Source organism: Culicoides brevitarsis, chromosome 3 (genome assembly GCF_036172545.1).
Source record: "Culicoides brevitarsis isolate CSIRO-B50_1 chromosome 3, AGI_CSIRO_Cbre_v1, whole genome shotgun sequence".
Classification (NCBI taxonomy): domain Eukaryota; kingdom Metazoa; phylum Arthropoda; class Insecta; order Diptera; family Ceratopogonidae; genus Culicoides; species Culicoides brevitarsis.
Window position 1 is genome coordinate 728,200 of NC_087087.1, and position 18,008 is coordinate 746,207.

The 18,008-nt window shown below is 30.8% G+C and overlaps 6 protein-coding genes across 10 annotated transcripts; 4 read left to right on the top strand and 2 right to left on the bottom strand.

Annotated features, from left to right (window-relative positions):
* Positions 1-743: 743 nt before the first annotated feature.
* LOC134834785 (uncharacterized) lies at positions 744-3,741 on the top strand. Of its 2 annotated transcripts, XM_063849563.1 has the most exons (3): positions 744-1,149; positions 1,278-2,927; positions 3,604-3,741. In XM_063849563.1, exons 2-3 carry the CDS (start codon positions 1,518-1,520, stop codon positions 3,655-3,657), a joined length of 1,464 nt encoding a protein of 487 aa, XP_063705633.1. In that variant the 5' UTR covers positions 744-1,149; positions 1,278-1,517; the 3' UTR covers positions 3,658-3,741. The 2 variants fall into 2 exon arrangements, with proteins under 2 accessions (XP_063705633.1, XP_063705632.1); XM_063849562.1 differs by lacking the exon at positions 3,604-3,741 and having other exon boundaries at positions 1,278-3,117.
* Positions 1,207-17,217, top strand: LOC134834786 (ER membrane protein complex subunit 2-like). Of its 2 annotated transcripts, XM_063849565.1 has the most exons (5): positions 1,207-1,212; positions 15,991-16,027; positions 16,095-16,503; positions 16,561-16,813; positions 16,878-17,217. In XM_063849565.1, exons 2-5 carry the CDS (start codon positions 15,994-15,996, stop codon positions 17,073-17,075), a joined length of 894 nt encoding a protein of 297 aa, XP_063705635.1. In that variant the 5' UTR covers positions 1,207-1,212; positions 15,991-15,993; the 3' UTR covers positions 17,076-17,217. The 2 variants fall into 2 exon arrangements, with proteins under 2 accessions (XP_063705635.1, XP_063705634.1); XM_063849564.1 differs by lacking the exon at positions 1,207-1,212 and having other exon boundaries at positions 15,924-16,027.
* LOC134835086 (uncharacterized) lies at positions 4,620-6,025 on the top strand. The gene is made up of 4 exons (XM_063849941.1): positions 4,620-4,729; positions 4,792-4,893; positions 5,289-5,420; positions 5,480-6,025. The coding sequence occupies exons 1-4, from the start codon at positions 4,704-4,706 to the stop codon at positions 5,931-5,933; spliced, it is 714 nt and encodes a 237-aa protein (XP_063706011.1). The 5' UTR covers positions 4,620-4,703; the 3' UTR covers positions 5,934-6,025.
* LOC134834327 (uncharacterized) lies at positions 7,225-11,052 on the top strand. 2 transcript variants are annotated; one of them, XM_063848951.1, is made up of 3 exons: positions 7,225-7,517; positions 9,359-9,530; positions 10,787-11,052. In XM_063848951.1, the coding sequence occupies exons 2-3, from the start codon at positions 9,509-9,511 to the stop codon at positions 11,041-11,043; spliced, it is 279 nt and encodes a 92-aa protein (XP_063705021.1). In that variant the 5' UTR covers positions 7,225-7,517; positions 9,359-9,508; the 3' UTR covers positions 11,044-11,052. The 2 variants fall into 2 exon arrangements, with proteins under 2 accessions (XP_063705021.1, XP_063705022.1); XM_063848952.1 differs by lacking the exon at positions 7,225-7,517 and adding an exon at positions 7,558-7,838.
* Positions 11,205-12,287, bottom strand: LOC134834326 (pyrroline-5-carboxylate reductase 3). 2 transcript variants are annotated; one of them, XM_063848950.1, is made up of 3 exons: positions 12,058-12,287; positions 11,409-12,009; positions 11,205-11,352 (listed from the first exon to the last, which is right to left on the bottom strand). In XM_063848950.1, exons 1-3 carry the CDS (start codon positions 12,199-12,201, stop codon positions 11,276-11,278), a joined length of 822 nt encoding a protein of 273 aa, XP_063705020.1. In that variant the 5' UTR covers positions 12,202-12,287; the 3' UTR covers positions 11,205-11,275. The 2 variants fall into 2 exon arrangements, with proteins under 2 accessions (XP_063705020.1, XP_063705019.1); XM_063848949.1 differs by having other exon boundaries at positions 11,409-12,287.
* Positions 13,108-15,800, bottom strand: LOC134833237 (DNA replication licensing factor Mcm3). The gene is made up of 2 exons (XM_063847494.1): positions 15,661-15,800; positions 13,108-15,598 (listed from the first exon to the last, which is right to left on the bottom strand). The coding sequence occupies exons 1-2, from the start codon at positions 15,724-15,726 to the stop codon at positions 13,211-13,213; spliced, it is 2,454 nt and encodes an 817-aa protein (XP_063703564.1). The 5' UTR covers positions 15,727-15,800; the 3' UTR covers positions 13,108-13,210.
* Positions 17,218-18,008: the final 791 nt, after the last annotated feature.

The following is an 18,008-nucleotide window of genomic DNA, read 5'->3' on the forward strand; positions in this document are numbered from 1 at the left end:
ATGCAAGGCGAAATTCCGAAACCAAAATTTAATTTACCTTCATTGACGTTGATTGGGCTTTTGTGTTTAACTTTTTCAACACTCGGAACTGTTATTCGTGGCATCAACCAAAAGGCGTATGAAGCAGGAAAAGCCCCGAATTTGTTCAGAAGTGATGATTTCCAGTCTGAAAATGAAAATGAAGAAATTTTAATGAATTTTTGGGGAGTTTTTGAAAAAATGGATAAAACACTTGCGAAATATAACATCGATACAGTAGCATGTGTTCAACGAAGTATTTGTCAACAAGTTAAAATAAGTCGAAAAAAGGTTTTAACGCAACGAGGAACTAAATTTGATGTTGTTATCGAGGGGATTTCCCGTACAGATTGGATTTTGAACTTTATTGCTGATACAGCGATCGACGATGCTATTCGTTATGGCAAAGAGCAACGAGATTGCGATAAAAAATTTTCATCTTGTACTGTCAACTTGAAATTTTTCTCGTCAAACATTCAAAATATCATGAAAAAAATTCCATTTTAAGCTTAACGGATTTTTAATTTGAAGAAAATTTGAAAAATAAATAACGGCAAAAGTGTATATGAAGCATTCAAAGTGAATATCCGGCGAAAGAGACGACAAAACGGAAAAGCGGCGATGTGTGAAAATGCAAATTATCATTTTCATTCGCCTTTTTCGCGATTTTTGCATACACACTGCACATAGAACGATTCGCAATTCAGTCAACGGCGCGGCGTCGATTAGTTAATAGTACACAAGAATTATATTACAAAAAAAAATGTTGCATTTATTTTCAAGCACTTTAGTTTATACACAAAAATAAACACAAAACTGTCGTAGATTAAGAAAATTTGTGTAAAATGTAGCGTAAGAATTATTGATATACACGTTAAATACAGAGATAATCGGATTGTTAGTGATTTTCGCAAAGAATTTTCCATCCAAATGTTTTTTACACAAAAACTGAAATATTTTTCACTTCATCTCTATTAAAGTCCCCATACGGAGCACACACATGTAGACACACATTCAACAACAACAGAACTCTCTCGTATATGTTAACATATAAATATATAGAAATAAATACATAAAAGTAGCGAAAAAACTGAAAAAATACGGAGGCCAATAAAATTAGCACATATAGAGGTACGTTGATATGTGACTTGGTTTGTTTACTTCGAGCAAATTGAATTCATAATAAAATTACAGTTAAACTTATCTATACTTTATAAAACTTATGAAAATTCAATTGACATATTTTTCATTCGTTTCAGCTTTTGCAGTGTACCTTTGGAATTCAACAACACAAATTTTTAACAAAAAACGAAACAACTTTACGGACTATCAACAAATAAAGAAAAGAAATTTAAATATTAAAGACAATACAGCAAACATTTAACCTGATTTATAAATAAATAGAGGACATTTGCGTACATTCGGAACTTTTGTTGAATGTACGACGACGACGACGTTGTTAGTTCAATGCGCGATTAAATGTTCGCAAAAAAGTGGCGATGAAGCGATCGAAGAGATTGTCGGCGAAAATGTCTGCCAAAGACAGTGTCGGGGCATCAAAACGACTCAAAACAACAGCAAAGAGTCCCGCGACAAAAGAAGAGACTGCAACAGATGACGAAACCAAAGCTGCGAAAGTGATAAAGGAAGAGAGAAAAGAAGAAGATCCCGAAAGTGTGCCATCCGCGGAAAAATTGGAAGTGAAACAGGAAAAAATCGAGGAAGACGAGAAAAAAGTCAAAAATGAAGAAGAGGAGCCAAAAGTTTGTTTTGATTATTGTGATGTTGTTGCGCGTCGTATCGAGCCAACAACGACAAACATTACGGAGGATAATGTTAAAATAAAGGAAGAAATTCTGGATGACGGAAACAGTATTGAGATAGGAGAACCAAAAATCCATCAAGAGGAGATTGCAATTATTGTGCCAACGAAAACGAAGCATCACATAGAGACGCCGAGCGACGATGAAAGTGGGCATAATTTATTAGATTTAGAGGATGATAGTAACAATAGCTTGTTAGATGACGAATTGACTTCTGCCAAAAATCAATTAAGTTTAAGTAAGAGTAATAACGACGACGAATCAACCACCAACACGACAATTTCCATCGAAAACTTCATGGAAACGTACGAGCAGATGATAGTTTGCCGAAATGCTGAGAAGAAGACATCACAATATTGTTCATTCATGGAAACGTACGGGTTTATAATGACGTTTCGGTGTGTCTACGAAGTACCAAAACACAAACGAGACAGAGACTCTGAGCAGGCAATCAACATTTTGCTCGCTCGTTACACGGGAATCGATAATCTGGATGTTCTACAGGTATTATTGGAAGCACTCAACATGATCGGAGATCTGGAGGAATATCAAACATTTGGACTCGAGCCTGTCGACTGCATTTTAATTACATTTCTTCAACTAAAAGTCTGCGTATCATTTAAGGATGTTGCCAAAGTATTCAAGTGTGAGGAGAAAGTTGCTGCGACGTGTTTTGTCACGATGCTGCGCAAGATTCGGAAGATGCTCAAAAGTGTCATTTATTGGCCGACGCGCGAAGAAACCGAAATGACAATACCGAAATTCTTCAAGCCCGCTTACTCGAACGTTCGCACAATCTTTACAAATTTACAAGTACAAACGACGGGCGAGCAGAAACAACGGTTTGTCATCGGATTCGCGCCAAGTGGCTTTGTGTCGTACATTAGTGCGGGCTACAATGCCGACACGTATTCGGATGAGAAGATTTTCCGGGCGGAAAAGTTGCGACAACGATTTGAGCGAAATCAGGATGCACTCATGGTGCTGTACGGTTTTCCGATTGAGAATTTGCTGGGCGTGAGTAATTTTCGGGTGTTTAGACCGCCATTCATCGTGAAAAAAGTGTTACCTGATAACAAAACAATTGTAAGGGAAAATTTCGCCTTATTTAAACATGTAACTGAAACATGTTCGAGCTTGCAAAAATTTCAAATACTCTCACTACCGTTAAAATTTCCATCTGCGTTTGTCGATGAAGTTTTATTCAGTGTTTGTGTTTGTATCAACTATAATGTAATGTTTCGGAATACTTAAAAAACCTAAAGAAATTAACAAACAAAAAATTAACAATAATATTTTTAAGATTTTTTTATCAATATTATTATACATACAATTATTATAATGTTAGATGTATGGGGTAGACAAAAATTTTTTAGAAACCAATCGGAAATATTTTTTTTAAATTTTTTTACATTTAAAAACAAGCATTTTTTGCTTTGAAACTTTTAGTCTCAGGGATTTTTTGAAAATAATTATTTTTTTAATTATTTTAATTAAAATTTATACTTAAATTCAATGAATAAATTTAGAAAAAAATAAAATCTGGTTCAAAAAAATTTATTTTATTTTTTTCTAAATTTATTGAATTTAAGTAAAAATTTTAGTAAAAAAAATAATTATTTTCAAAAAATCCCTGAGACCAAAACTTTCAAAGCAAAAAATGCTTGTTTTTAAATGTAAAAAAATTAAAAAATATGACCGATTGATTTCTGACAACTTTTTGTCTACCCCATACATCTAAATTAATATTATTATATTAAAGTTAAAAAAAAAACAAACTAAATTAACCGCCAAGAAGGTTTTGATGAACACTTAGAACGTTATAAAATATTTATAATCAAACGTCATCCATTTTTTCATACAAAAAAGAAAAAAATAAAAAAATGTAACAATAATGTGCAAAATAAATTTTGAATCTATTTTTGGTGTACCTTTGAAATGTCTCTCGTGTTTCATTGAACTCGCAGCATCCGCAGCTCTTTGCAATAAGGAAACGTTTCACGAGTTGGTTGAACTTTAATTGTGTTGTGATTTATTTAAAATGTGTTTCAAAACAAAGATAAGTGCAAGTGATCTACATTCCTATAGCACGAAGTCCGTTCTATAGATAGAAAATGATCGGCTATGACGAACATTTTATTGCACTATTTACGAATGTTTGCTCGCTATTTGCGTGTTTACACATCAAAGTGTAGTAAATACTTGATGCATTCATGAATCGGGTGCCGCATTATTTACTATTTTTAAATTTTTACACAAATTTCTGACAAACTATGAATGAAAAGTGACAATTTCTCTGCATATCTTCAAATTTTTGATACGATCTTTTCATTCAAAAATCCCAAAAAGGCTCAAAATCCGTCATTTTTTCTCTAAATATGTAATTAGAACAAGAATGACACATACACAGGTCATAAAATATTCATAGGTCAGAGCTCATTAGGTGTCAACATCAATTCACGCTTGTTGATGAATAATTAAAGAACAATTTTCGAGGTCAAAGCTTTCATTTGAAATATTCTACAAAAAAAAACAACAAGGCTCGTCAACATCATGATTGTGTAAGTTTCCAGATAAGATAAGCCGCTTAAAGTAATATTCCTGAATAGATAGCGAAAAACGTAACAGGTTGACGATCATTGTACTGTGAATATACATATTGAATACTTAAATAGAAATTATATTATTTTTTTTTATAAACAACAATATCTTATTACCGCAAAAACTACGTTTTAACGTAAAATGCTAAACCATTTGTTTATTTTCACATATCCAACCAACGCAAATAGACTGATTTCTTCATTTTTGTCGCTTTTTTATTTATTTTTTTGCTTTTTTGTGTCACAATTTAGTTGATAAGACATGATATCCATCACATACAATGAAGGGTTTGAACATTTTTTTTCTGCAAAAAAAAATAATAATTTTTTAATCAATAAAATATTTAAAGGTTTTTCATAGGAAACAATCAACAAACGCATTTGACCTACAATTCATACAAATTAATATCTAACAGTTCGAAGAAAGTGATAAAATCGTTACAAAAATCATGGTAAGTAAAAATAAAAATAAAAAAAAAAAAAATAAAAAAAAATATAAAAAAATTTTTTAAAAAAAAATTAAAATATTAAAAAATTAACAAAAAAAATAAATAAAATAAAAAAAATACTTAAAAATATAAAAAAAAAATTAAAAAAAAAAATATTTAAAAAATAAAAAATATATATTTATAAAAAATAAAATTAAAAAAATATATTTAATGAAGTTTTCAACTTCTAAAAAAATTTACATTGACTCGAGTAGATAATTTTTCTCCATGAAACATATGCTCGGAGATGCATCTTTCTCGAGTTATAAGGTCACAACAGATCTTGTAAAGCAAAATCAATATAAATTTTGTAAAAAAGAATAAAAATTAATTTTTTTTCCAACGAAATTCTTTACAAGGTCGAACAGTTGCTTAAATCTGGCATCAGACACGACACGCGTTTCGTTCGCTTACAAAAAATTACACCATTTACCGAATTCACGTGTCACACGAGGAACACAAATACTGGATTTGAGTCATAACAAAATACGGTGAGACATTTCTTTTTTTTCAATTACGACTAATTACAATGAAATTTTTGTTCGTGCAGAGATTTATCAATTTTGAGTCGTTTTACGAGATTAAATTCCCTCATTTTGGATTACAACAAAGAAATGGACCTTCAAACGTTCCCTCGCTTACCGAATTTACGACTTTTGTGGTTGAATAATTGCAATATTATGAATCTCTCGTGTTGGATAACGAAAATTCGGGAAAATTGCCCCAAAATTCAATTTTTGAGCATAATGGAGAATCCGGGTAATTCGAAAGATGATGATACAAGAAGCGCTGTGATTCGATTTCTGCCCATGTTGGAGTATTTGGATGATAGAAAAGTAACAAAAAGGGAGAGAATTGAAGCTTTAAGGAATGAAAAGTGTCATTTGGTTGAAGAAAGTGAGAGTTTAAAGTGCAATGAGAAGGAAAAATGTTTCAATGAAACAACAGAAGAGTCGGAGGATGAGGAATTTATTACTTTTAAGTCAACATCTTATCCGGGTTAGTCAACCTTCTTAATTTTATGACTTCGTAGTAAATGTTATCTGATAAGAAAACAATTTAATCTTCACTATAAACTATTAACTACGTCAATAAATGGCACGCGAATGTAAGGATTTTCCACAAAAAAAATATTTTTTAAAAAATTTGTTAACCAAATCATGAACTCAACGTTTGAACCCAATTCACGAAAAACACGACGACGACAATGAACGATTGAATTATTTATCGTTGTTGATGTGTTTTTATTAACAAAAAGTTCAAATGCACGAGTGACGGCTACTAATAAAATATTTCTTTGTTGGAGCGTTGGAGTGAATGAAAAGTATAAAGAAAATTCACTTTGACGTGCACATTTCATCGTAATCTTATTTTTTGGAAAATTAATTCTGTGAAATTTCGTTTGGAGAGGGAAATTTATTGCTTTTGCATGTGTTAGAAGGCACGATTTATTCGCATGTTTATCTTTTTTGTAGGTAAGTATAACGAATGATGAATTTATTTTGGCAAAAAGTTGCGTAAGTATTAAAATAAAATAATTGGATTGAAAATTTTCCAAAAGAACTTGAATTTGAAGGAAGTGTTCAGTTTAAACGAAGTTTACTGTAACAGACACATATTTGAATAAAGCGCATATGATATTCATTCAGTGTGTTTGAGGACTTATACAAACAAATTTTTGAGAAAGTTATCACAACTTATAATAAAATCGCTTTCTAACTTTTTATTTAAAACATTTTTAATAAAATTCGAAAAAAAAATTTTTATTTTGATGAAATTCAAAAAATTTAAATTTTGAAAAAAATTTCGAGAAATTAAAATTTTTTAATGAAATTCGAAAAAATTAAACTTTTCAGTCAAATTCCAAAATTAAACTTTTCAATAAAAATAAATTTTAAAATAAAATTTTTCATTAAAATTCGGAAAAAAAATTTTGTTTTTCAGTAAAATTCAAAAAAATATTTTTTTTTTATGAAATTTAAAAAAATATTTTTTTTTATGAAATTCAAAAAAAAAAATTTTTCAATATTGAAATTTTATTTAAAATTTTTTTAATTTAATTTTTCAATTTTTTTTAATTTTTTTAATTACAATTAAAATTGAACAATTAAATTTTTCAATAAAAATCGAAAAATTAAAACTTAAAAAAAAATTTTTCCTTAAAACGTGTAAAAGAGCAAATTTTCAAATTCCTCGTCAAAAAATACGACTTAAAAATATACATACCCAACCTATTACAATCGCATATAACATACTTAGACAGTATAAGAACTGCCTTTGTATGAATCATACACACCATCAAATCGTCAGCAATTACGTTAGGAATCATCGCAACACAAATCAGTCCATTATAAACACTTGACTAATGTAGAAGTTAGTTTATTGCAGCTATTTGATGTCTCATTTTATTCGTAAATAATCGTGTATGATAAAAAAAAATAAATAATAAACAGACATTTCAAGAAAAATAACAGAAAATTACAAACAAGAATTTCCTCAAAAACAACATTGAAAGGCGTAAAAGTGAGAAATGAAAATTGTTACATAGAAAACAACAACGAAACGCAGATAAATATAAAATTTATGAAGTATGTTAACAACTCTTTAAAATATTTATTGATTGGTGAATGATATGAGTTGTCAGTAAAAAATTTTTCTCTCGATCGAAAATTTATCGAATGTGCTTCATCTCAAAAACATTTTTTAAAAAAAATGAAAAATTGCTAAAAATATTGCAAAGGGTGCAAAAAACAAATATTTCCCATCCGTTGCGCGTAACAAAAAAAAAACTGAAACCTTTGTTAAGCAAATTCAGTGTCAAGGCGTGCATGTCATGAATTCATAATAAATTTTTAGAATTATTATTTCTTACTGAAAACTTTAAAGTTCACATTTATTTAACTTCTGAGGTAAGTTATTGATGTAACAAGAGCAAAATTGCATTGATTTCGGTTCGTTGCATAAAAGTAAAGAAAAAAAAAATCGAGCCGGTCTTCAAAGTGTTTCTATTAAATAACAAAAATAGATATCTCATTATGTATTCATTGCGGTCAAATATATGTATAAATAATGTTTACATGTGTGTTTTGGTTGTATGACATAAGCATGTGATCAACGCATATTATTTATGCACACAAAACAAACATTTATAGCTCCGCCAGACACATTTCCCAAATTATAACATCCGATTAATTGATTTTGATTTTGCTTCGTTGGCCAAAAATTTATCGATTTTCGAGATATTTGAAGAATTACGGAGCCTCCTTCATGTGAATTGATTTGTTTTTCACATTTAATTAGGTTATCAACTACAAAAAAAAAATTACGTCGAATTTCGTTAATTCAATGAAATTCCGTACAAAAAAAGCTCATTAAAAGAGAACAACTTAGTATGTATTTTATAGTAAATACCCGACTTGACGTCAATTAAAAACGAATCAGTTGACCATATGTATGTTTTGTATCATATGACATACCGCATATCACCCCATAGAATCATGAATGAAGTGATTCGACGCGACGAGTCGATTTTGTCGGGTCATAACATTAAGTTATCAAAATATTTACTTACACATTTTTTTCGTTTGGTAAATTTCTTTGGAATGATTGTTTTATTTACAAGAATGCAAAACAGGTTTAACGAGTAAGATTTAAATGTTAATCCACGTTGTATGACATTGAATTGCTTTTTTGCATAAAATATAATATTTAAAATCATTAGAGAGAATTGCGTGCCTGAATGTCTTGAAACGAAATAATTTTAGGCCGCTCCAAATGAAAATCAAAAATAAAGTTCAAAATTTTTGAAAAATTAAATGGGGGCAAAATATAAAAAAAATTTTGAAATTTCATACAAAATGACAAAAATTTAACAATTTTTAAGCGAAAAATAATATTTTTCATTTTTTTAAACTATCTATTCAAAGATTTGCTTTTTTAAAATATATTTCAAGATATTTCGTATAAAAAATTAAAGAAAAAAAAATTCATAAAAAATAATTGTCAAAAAATTTAGAAAAATAAACTCAGTAATTTTATAAAAAATTTTTTTTAAGAAGAAAATTTATGTTAAAATATGATTTTTAAAACAAAAATTAGTAAAGTTAGTAAAATTAAAAAAAAAAAAATAAAATTTAAAAAAAAATGAAATATTAAAAAAATTGAAAATAAAAAAAATTGAAAATTAAAAAAAAAATTTTGAAAATTTCTTGAAAAATTATAAAAATACAACAAAAAACGATAATTTTTGATAAAATTTTTAACTTTTTTTTTATTTTGCCTTTTCGACTTTTAAAATGGGGCATCGTACTTTATTTTTGAATTTTATTTGAAACGGCCTTATTTACTTTATTTAAAAAAAATAAGAACAAAGCATTCACTTAGTACTAATGAGTAATTTCCTTATCATCTTTCTCTCGTATATTTATAGATTTATTGTGCCAGAAGGGGCATTTAATCGTTGACCATACATTTCAATCGAGTCGTCAATAAATGAAACAATAATAGAGCAAACCAAAAAAAATTTACAGCAACGTGCATCGACGAGACAGCTTTTATTTAAGTTTATCATCATTTATTTATGGACAACATGACTGTAACAGGTAAGTTCTCATTGTTATTATTATTTTATTTCTCTAACATGCGCTGCAAGTATTTCAAAACTAAGCAAACTTCCTCAACGAATACACAGACAGATGGTTTTAATTTTCTTGTTCTTCGCTTGTCAAACACCTCTATTGAGGGCGATTTGTTGATGCCGAAGGACAACTGTATCCTCCCACGTACCCTCAATAGAAACTTGATTTCACTTTCCGTGAACCTTTCTGGAATATTGTTTTGAACAAATGATATTCAATCTACCGCGATCTTTGAAGAAACGTTTATTTGCGTTTTGTTGGTTAATTTGCGAGTGTAAATTCACACTTAATTTAGCACATTAGTTATCATGTAACGATTTTTAACGAGTTTCGTGTCATTTATTTACATTTTTTGCCTCTAAAGGGTGTGTCAATTTATGTTAATTGGTGAACTGCTCTAATTTTTCTTATCTGCGAAACAGAAAAAAAAAGTTCAAAACATCAATAGCAGAATTTGCGTCATAAGTAAAGTTGATTAGAATCGCCATTTATTTATCAGTACAATTGAAACAAGGTTAAACGATTACCGAAAGTGATAAGGGAAACACGCTCTGTGATTTTTAGTTTGTCTTCTTTTATCACTTTTTAAAAATAATTCCATTAAACAGCAATTAAGAGAACAAAGAAACGAAAAATTGTTCAAATTTGTTCAATCAACATAAATATTGAATAATCGGTCATCGAACAGTTCATCAGCGAATTAATAGGCAAATTACCGATTTGACAGATCTTTGCAATAGGAAAACGTGTACTTTGCTACTTGTTGATAACAATGATTACTAATGCCTCGGCGTTAAATTCGTGTTTGATAAGGAAATTTATATTATTATTATTGTGTCAATTACGCGAAACGAGCAAGATGAACATGTAAGGCTGTTCCAATTTTTTTTTTGAACTTTTTGTCTCATGCCCAATTTTAAAAGTCGAAAATTGAATGAAGTAAAATAAAAAAAAGTTGCAAATTTCAACAATTTTTTTTCCATATTTTTTTAAAAAAATTTTTAAAATTTTTTAAAATAATTTAAATTTTTTGTGTTGAAAAAATATTTAAAAAAAAAATTATTTTTTAAAAATTTTTGACAGTTATTTTTATGAAATTTTTTTAAAAAAATTTTCAATTTTAAATTTTTGGGACAAAACATAGAAAAAAATTTAGAGCAGCCTAACTGACTTTTTAAAAAAAAACTAACAAGGCGTCTCCTTTTTTCTTTTACTTTCAGTTCCTCACGAGCCTGTTTGGCTTCTCGATCGACGCGGAAGTAGCGGGCATCTTTTTTGGCGACGGGACTCGTCAAAAGTCAAGTTTCGTTGCGACGTTGAAATTTTGGAGTATGTCAAGGATCCTCGCGAAGACCAATTTTTCCCTGAAACGCATGAAGACAACAAAATTGCAAATATTTTGGTAATAGCAGCAACGTGTATGGCAGCTGTTTGCGCTACTGTCGTAATTCCATGGCTATTGATTGGAAGTTCATAAACATTCTATTTTAGTTTGGGCACTATTGTAAATAATTTTAAATTTTAAGGAAACTTTTTTATCTAAATTGCTGTGATTAGAATTAAGGCACAAAAAATCTTTCTTCAGGCAAGAATGAGCGAACGTATGCAATTAATGTTACTATCGCGAAGCAATTTAACTTGTATTTAAAGAAAAAAAAACTATATTTAATAAAATCATGCCTTTTAGGTAGTTGATGTACAAAGCGAAATCAGTCTTTTTTCGACGAAACTTTACGACATTGTTCACATGCGGCTTCGACAGCTCCTTGTAATGCATATCTAAAATCTAATTTTCACAAAAAATTATTAAAATTTCATTAAAAATTTTTTAAAATTTCTTACTGCTCTTTTCAAGGAAGCCCAATCCAGCAGTTGTTGAACCCGCAGGACTCGAAACATCATCTTTCAATTGTCCCGGATGTCGAATATTGATATTTTGATATACGAGTTCTCCCGCTCCAAGTACCGTTTGACTTGCCAACTTGTATGCGAGTTCTCGCGGAAGTCCCATTTTCACTGCGCCATCCGCTAATGCTTCGATAGCGACAAAAATATAAGCAGGACCTGATCCGCTGAGAGCTGTTACGGGATCTAAATAACTTTCGGGTACTTCTTCGCAAATACCGACAGATTCCAAAAGTTGTCGAGTTGTTTTCGCATCGTTACTTGTAGCTTTTGAGCCTTTCACATAAACGCTTGCTCCTTTTTTGACGAGCATTGGAGTATTTGGCATGACACGAATTACACGAGATTTGTCAGAAAGTCCTTTTTCGAGTTGTTGAAGCGTGATTCCCATGGCGATCGATATGAAAAGTTTGTCGGCACTCAAGTTACGGATTTGTGCGAGAACGGAAGGCATAATAACAGGTTTAACAGACAAAAATACGATTTCTGAGTTTTTTACGACTTTTTCGTTATCATCGAATACTGTGCAACCTAAAGACTTGAAAAAAAAATTATAAAAAAAATATTTTTTCATGAAATTTCTTACTTTGAAAGCATCTTTTGCCATATCGACAGGATCACTCGCGACAATATGTTCACTTTTTGTAAGTCCTGCTGAAATAAATCCTTTTGCCATTGCTTGTGCCATCTTTCCGCCTCCTAAAAATCCGATTTTTAAACAAGAACTCATCTTTTTTTGTTTTTTTTTTCGTTCTTGAATGAATTTGAATTGTAATTGACGTTAATTGAAATATATGAAGCTGCACTTAACGATTGTATAGATGGAAGCAGACTGATGAATGAAATTTTGTTTCGTTGTTACATCCACAGAGATGCTGAGACTCTCAAATTTTGTCTCAATAAAGAATTCTTCACTGATAAGCGATGAGAGAGACAAAACGGAGAATGGAAAGTTTTTTTTTATTTTTTTTTTCATGACATCCTATGAAGTTTTAACTATTTATTTTTATTTATATGATTTTTGAAATGAAAAAAAAATTTTTTAACGAAGAATTGTTAAGTTTGACATGGTATAAAAAATAAATTTTAAAAAATATATAAAAAAAAAATAAAAAATATTAAAAAAAAATATTAAAAAAAATATTGAAAAAAAAATAATTTTAATTTTTCTCTTTATCTTTAATTTATTTTTTTATTTATTTATTTTTATTTATTTTTTTGAAAATTTGGAAAAAAAAAATTTTTCTCTTCGTGAAACGCCTTCTCATGAAACTTACCCTAAACAATGTTTTTCATCAAAAAAAAAAAAAAAATTTTTTTTGAAAATTTGGAAAAAAAAATTTTTCTCTTCGTAAAACGCCTTCTCATGAAACTTACCCTGAACAATGTTTTTCATAAAAAAAAAAATTTTTTTTGAAAATTTGGAAAAAAAAAAATTTTCTCTTCGTAAAACGCCTTCTCATGAAACTTACCCTGAACAATGTTTTTCATAAAAAAAAAAAAATTTTTTTGAAAATTTGGCAAAAAAAAAATTTTTCTCTTCGTAAAACGCTTTCTCATGAAACTTACCCTGAACAATGTTTTTCATAAAAAAATATGAATATTTTTCATATGAAAAATTGTAAAATATGATATGGTTGGTATAAAAAACAGAACTTTATTTCTAATTAAATATAAAAGAGTAATTGACATAAAAAGGGAAACAGAAACTTAACATTTAAAAAAATGAAAAAAAAAAATTAGATCAAAATAACAAAATCATCAGCTACCATAATTTGATTGTCGTCTGTCATACGATTCAAAGCAAGATTAATTTCAGCGGGAGTAAGAGTCTCGTCTCCGCTTTCGCGATTAACAAAGTCAGCGACATCTTTCACGGGCAACGATTGTTGACGACTTTCACGGAAAAGACGCTGCAATCCCGTTTTGAATATTTTGAAGCGATCTTCCGTCAAAGTTGCTGTTTCATCTGCTGTATTTGGCGTTTCTGCTTCAGCTGTTGTTGTTGCCGAAGGTCTTGAACGAATCGAATCTCTTGTAGTCAAATCATTCGAATCTGGTTGTTGAACGCCTGCCATTTCCTCGTCATCTGAATCGGGTTGCGTTTGAATGCGAGTTCTCTTTGCGTGTCTTGTAGCACGAGATTCATTCGGCGAAAGAGGAGAATCTTGTGTTTCTGCTTCATTTTCTGATCCTTCTTGTTCATCATCATCACGACGACGTTTTTTCTTCTCTTTTTCAAGAACTTTTTTGAAATATGCATATTGTACCAATTCGATTGCTGCTTCAGCATCATGTGCTGTAACAGTTTTGACCATTCTTGCTTTGGCATGAGCGGTTGCGAGACGAATTAACGTTTCGAGTGTACGAGCTGTTACGGGTTGCGTTCGTGCTGTATCTGAATCGACCATTTCTTGCGAACGCAAACGTGAATATTCGCTCGAAATGAGTTCGCAGGCTTGAGCACTGAGTTTGGGTTTCAAACATTTCGCAATATTGATGTATTTTCGCATGAAATCCACAGACAAAATTTGATCTGTCTTCTTACGAGAAGCGCCATGCAATAAAGGATCATATCTTTCATAAACAGTAGTTTCTTTTTCATCATCGCCGCCTTTGAAAGTACTCAACATATCGACAGCAGAATCGCCCATCGTAAGAACATCTCCATCTTGTTCCTTCGGATTGCGATAACGATGCATTCGAACAACATGATCCGCAATTACTTCATCCAAATCGCTATCGACCGAATCTAACATGACAAATAACAAGTCGAAACGCGACAAAAGTGAATCCTGAAGCCCAATATTCTCCATGGGAGTTTTGTATTGATCGTATCTACCGTAAACGGGATTTGCAGCTGCTAAAACGGAGCAACGAGCATTAAGCGATGCATGAATGCCTGCTTTAGAAATTGTTACACGTCCCTGTTCCATAACTTCGTGAATGGCGGTTCGATCAATATCCGACATTTTATCGAATTCGTCGATGCAAACGACTCCGCGATCAGCTAAAACCATAGCGCCTGCTTCTAAACGACGTTCGCCCGTTTCTTGATCCGAAGTAACAGCAGCTGTTAAACCAACGCCTGAACTGCCTCTTCCTGTAGTTGGAATTGCTCTCGGAGCTGTATGCAATACATAACGTAAAAGTTGCGATTTTGCGACACTCGGATCTCCGATAAGTAAGATGTTGATATCGCCTCTCAATCGAGTCCCGTTTGGAAGATTTTTCTCAATTCCGCCCAAAAGTAACAAAAGAATTGCTTTTTTGACGAATTCATGTCCGTGAATTGATGGAGCAAGACTTTTCGAGAGCAATTCAAAGATATCGTTGTTTTTCGCAAGTTTCTTACACATGTTGATTTCCTCCCGAGACACCGACAATGAAGTTTCTTTTCCCAAAGTTGCGACGTTGTTCGCAATTAATACTGTTCTAAAGACGCCTGTTGTGTATCCGCCTTGTTTTCCGGGCAAACAACGATAATTTCCGACAATTTGAACACGATCGCCGGGTTTGCATTTATCTACCAAATCATCGTCGCAAATTACATCCACAGATCGAGGCAATTGACCAGCAGGAGCTTTTTCGGGCATTTCTTGAATACTCAACGTTTGATGATCTTTATAAGTAGACAACCCGAATTCCGTTTCCAATAGATTTCCATCCTCATCTTTTGTTGGATATGCGGCGCCTGATGGTACAGCTTCGAAAGACGTTAAATCCGTGTATTTGCGTTCAATTACTTTCTTCGTTGCGGGACAATAATGAACACTTCGCACAACTTTGGGACGAATTAACGACACTTTCGTTACAATTCCTTCGACACAAACCAAATTTCCCAAATAATGCGATGTTAAACTTCGAGGCGTGACGTGATTTTTGCCAAAACTTCCTTCAAACCCGACATAAAATTCTTCGGATGTTTTTGTGTAACTCGGTTGAACAGTCGAAGCGTATTCCTTCAAGGCACGCGAAAATGCTAATTGCTCCTCAAAAGCATTTTTTAGCAATCCAAATGCTCGAGGAGGATTCTTGCGTCGTAAATCGTTGATATTAACCATTAAACGACGCGAACCCTCGTTAATCATCTTTTTAACTTGAGCAGCATAGATTCCTTGATCTTCCTGTAAAGATAGAAAAAATTGTTAAATTCTGTTTTAATTTTTAATTTTCATGAAAATCTTACCTCATCATCCAAGAAGTCAAGATATTCTCGTTGCAAATCACGTAAATGTTGATCTTCAATTTCCATTGTTAATTAGATATTTTATTTTTTTATTTTATTCAAGAGCTCAAGAAACAAAAAGCGCGTTGTTGATAAATTTGCCCGCCAAATTAATGTAATGAGACGAATGAAATTGATAATTTTGACATATTCAATAAATTTTTTCATTGGGATTATTTTTGAATTAGCAAATTCGCGATTTCATATCAATTTCCCAATGCAAAATTCAAAAGAGATAAAAAACACAAAATTTTTAATCAAAATCGTCGAATAAAAAATTAAAATATTAATAAAATGTCTTATAATTACGACGATCTGAGTTGGTCAGGTAAAAATCTTACCCTTACTTTACAGAAAAAACATAAATTCATGTTGATTCTCTTCGTTTTTCGTAGATGTTCGAGACCTTTTTCGTAAATGGCGTGATGAAAACGAAAGAAAAAGTGACGATGTCATCCAATTATGGGAAGCAATCCTCGCGGAAAAGGTACAAAAGCTCGGAAATGAGCGACATTTGGTATTGGAGCAAGTTTTCATTGCGGCTCTCGATTGCGGGCGCATTGAAGTAGCTGAAGATTGCGTGTGTACATTACAAGCTGAGTTTCAGGGAAGTCTTCGGGTGCAAAAATACAAAGCCATGTTGCTCGAAGCCCTCGAACGATACGACGATGCGTTAGATGTATTGGAAAATATTATCAAGAAAGACGAGACAAATGCAGCGCCTCGCAAACGAAAAGTAGCAATTTTGAAAGCAAGAGGCAAAAATGCCGAAGCTATCAAGGAATTGTGTGACTATTTGAAAAAGTAAGATTTTTAATTTAAAAAATTTCAAAAAATAATTTTTTTTATTTTTCTCGACAGATTTATGTCAGATCAAGAAGCATGGCATGAACTTTGCAACTTGTACTTGTGCGAAGGCGAATATCAAAAAGCAGCATTTTGCATGGAAGAACTTTTGTTACACAATCCGCATAACCATCTAATTAATCAGCGTCTCGCCGAGATTCGATACACGATGGGCGGAATTGAGAATTATGAAATTGCTCGTTCCTATTATTCGCAAGCCGTGAAACTCAATTCTAATAATCTACGAGCATTATATGGATTGTATTTGGTACGTTTTAACAAACACTTTCAATTGATTTTAATTAACCCCAATTTTTTTCTTTTTCTTTTAGTGTTGCGGACACATAATGAACTCAAAAGCGACAATAACAAAGCGGAAAGAAGCGCAACGCATGAGCGAATGGGCTTTGGCAAAAATCTCTGAAATCACAGAATCAAGCAAAAAAGACGGCAAAAAGAGTCCCAATATCACGGCATTGGAAAACGCCTTTGGCTCGATAGATCTCAATAAAGCAGCAACAGCAAATTGATCCGAAATGACTAAATTTATAAATATTGACTGATGTTGCCTTGATGATTTTGTGTGAAATCTTCAAAACTTCAATATAATTCAATAACATTACCTTTTTACATTTATGCATTTCAACATGGTTTTAGATAGAACAAAGAAAACTACCAATTAAGTGAAATAGGCAAGAAACCTTCGGTGACGGATAAAAAAGGAATATGCTTAAGTTTTATTCCCAAATAGATTTAAAGAAAAAAAAATTAGAAAAATTTAGTTACAATTTTTTTAGATAAATCACAAACAAAATTGTGTCATTTCCTGTAGTTTGAAATTCCTTAATTTTTTGCAATAGTTAGAAAAAGATTTCTATCAGGCCTTAAACTAAAACTTTTGCTTAATTTAAATCAACTGTTCATGCTTTGAAAGCAAATATAAGCAAAATTTTTAAATTTATTCAAACAAAAGGCAAAAATTGCTTTGATATGTTCTTCATAAAAAAAAAATAAAAAATTTAAAAAAAATACCATAATGTCGATAATTCTTATGGAAAAAATCATTTTATTAATTTTTGAAATTTTTTAGCAATTATTAACAAATTCTAAATTATTTTTCATAAAATTAAAAAATAAATTAATAATAAAAATTCATTAAAATAAAATCATTTTCAAAAAATTTGAAATTTCGATAAAAATTCAAAAGTTTCACGTAAAAATGTTAATAGAACGAGTTTTACAACCTATTTTCGTTTTTTTTCATTAGAATTATCTACGTTACGGTATATTTTTTTAAAATTTTGCTTAATTAGAAGCAATTCAACAAAAGCAAAAGTCATAAAATGTTTAAGGCCTGATTTGTATGTGTCCAAAACCTTTCATATAACTACAATGAAAGTATTTATTAATTTTTAGTTAAAATACCAAAATATATTTGTTGAGAATTTTTAATTGAATAAAAA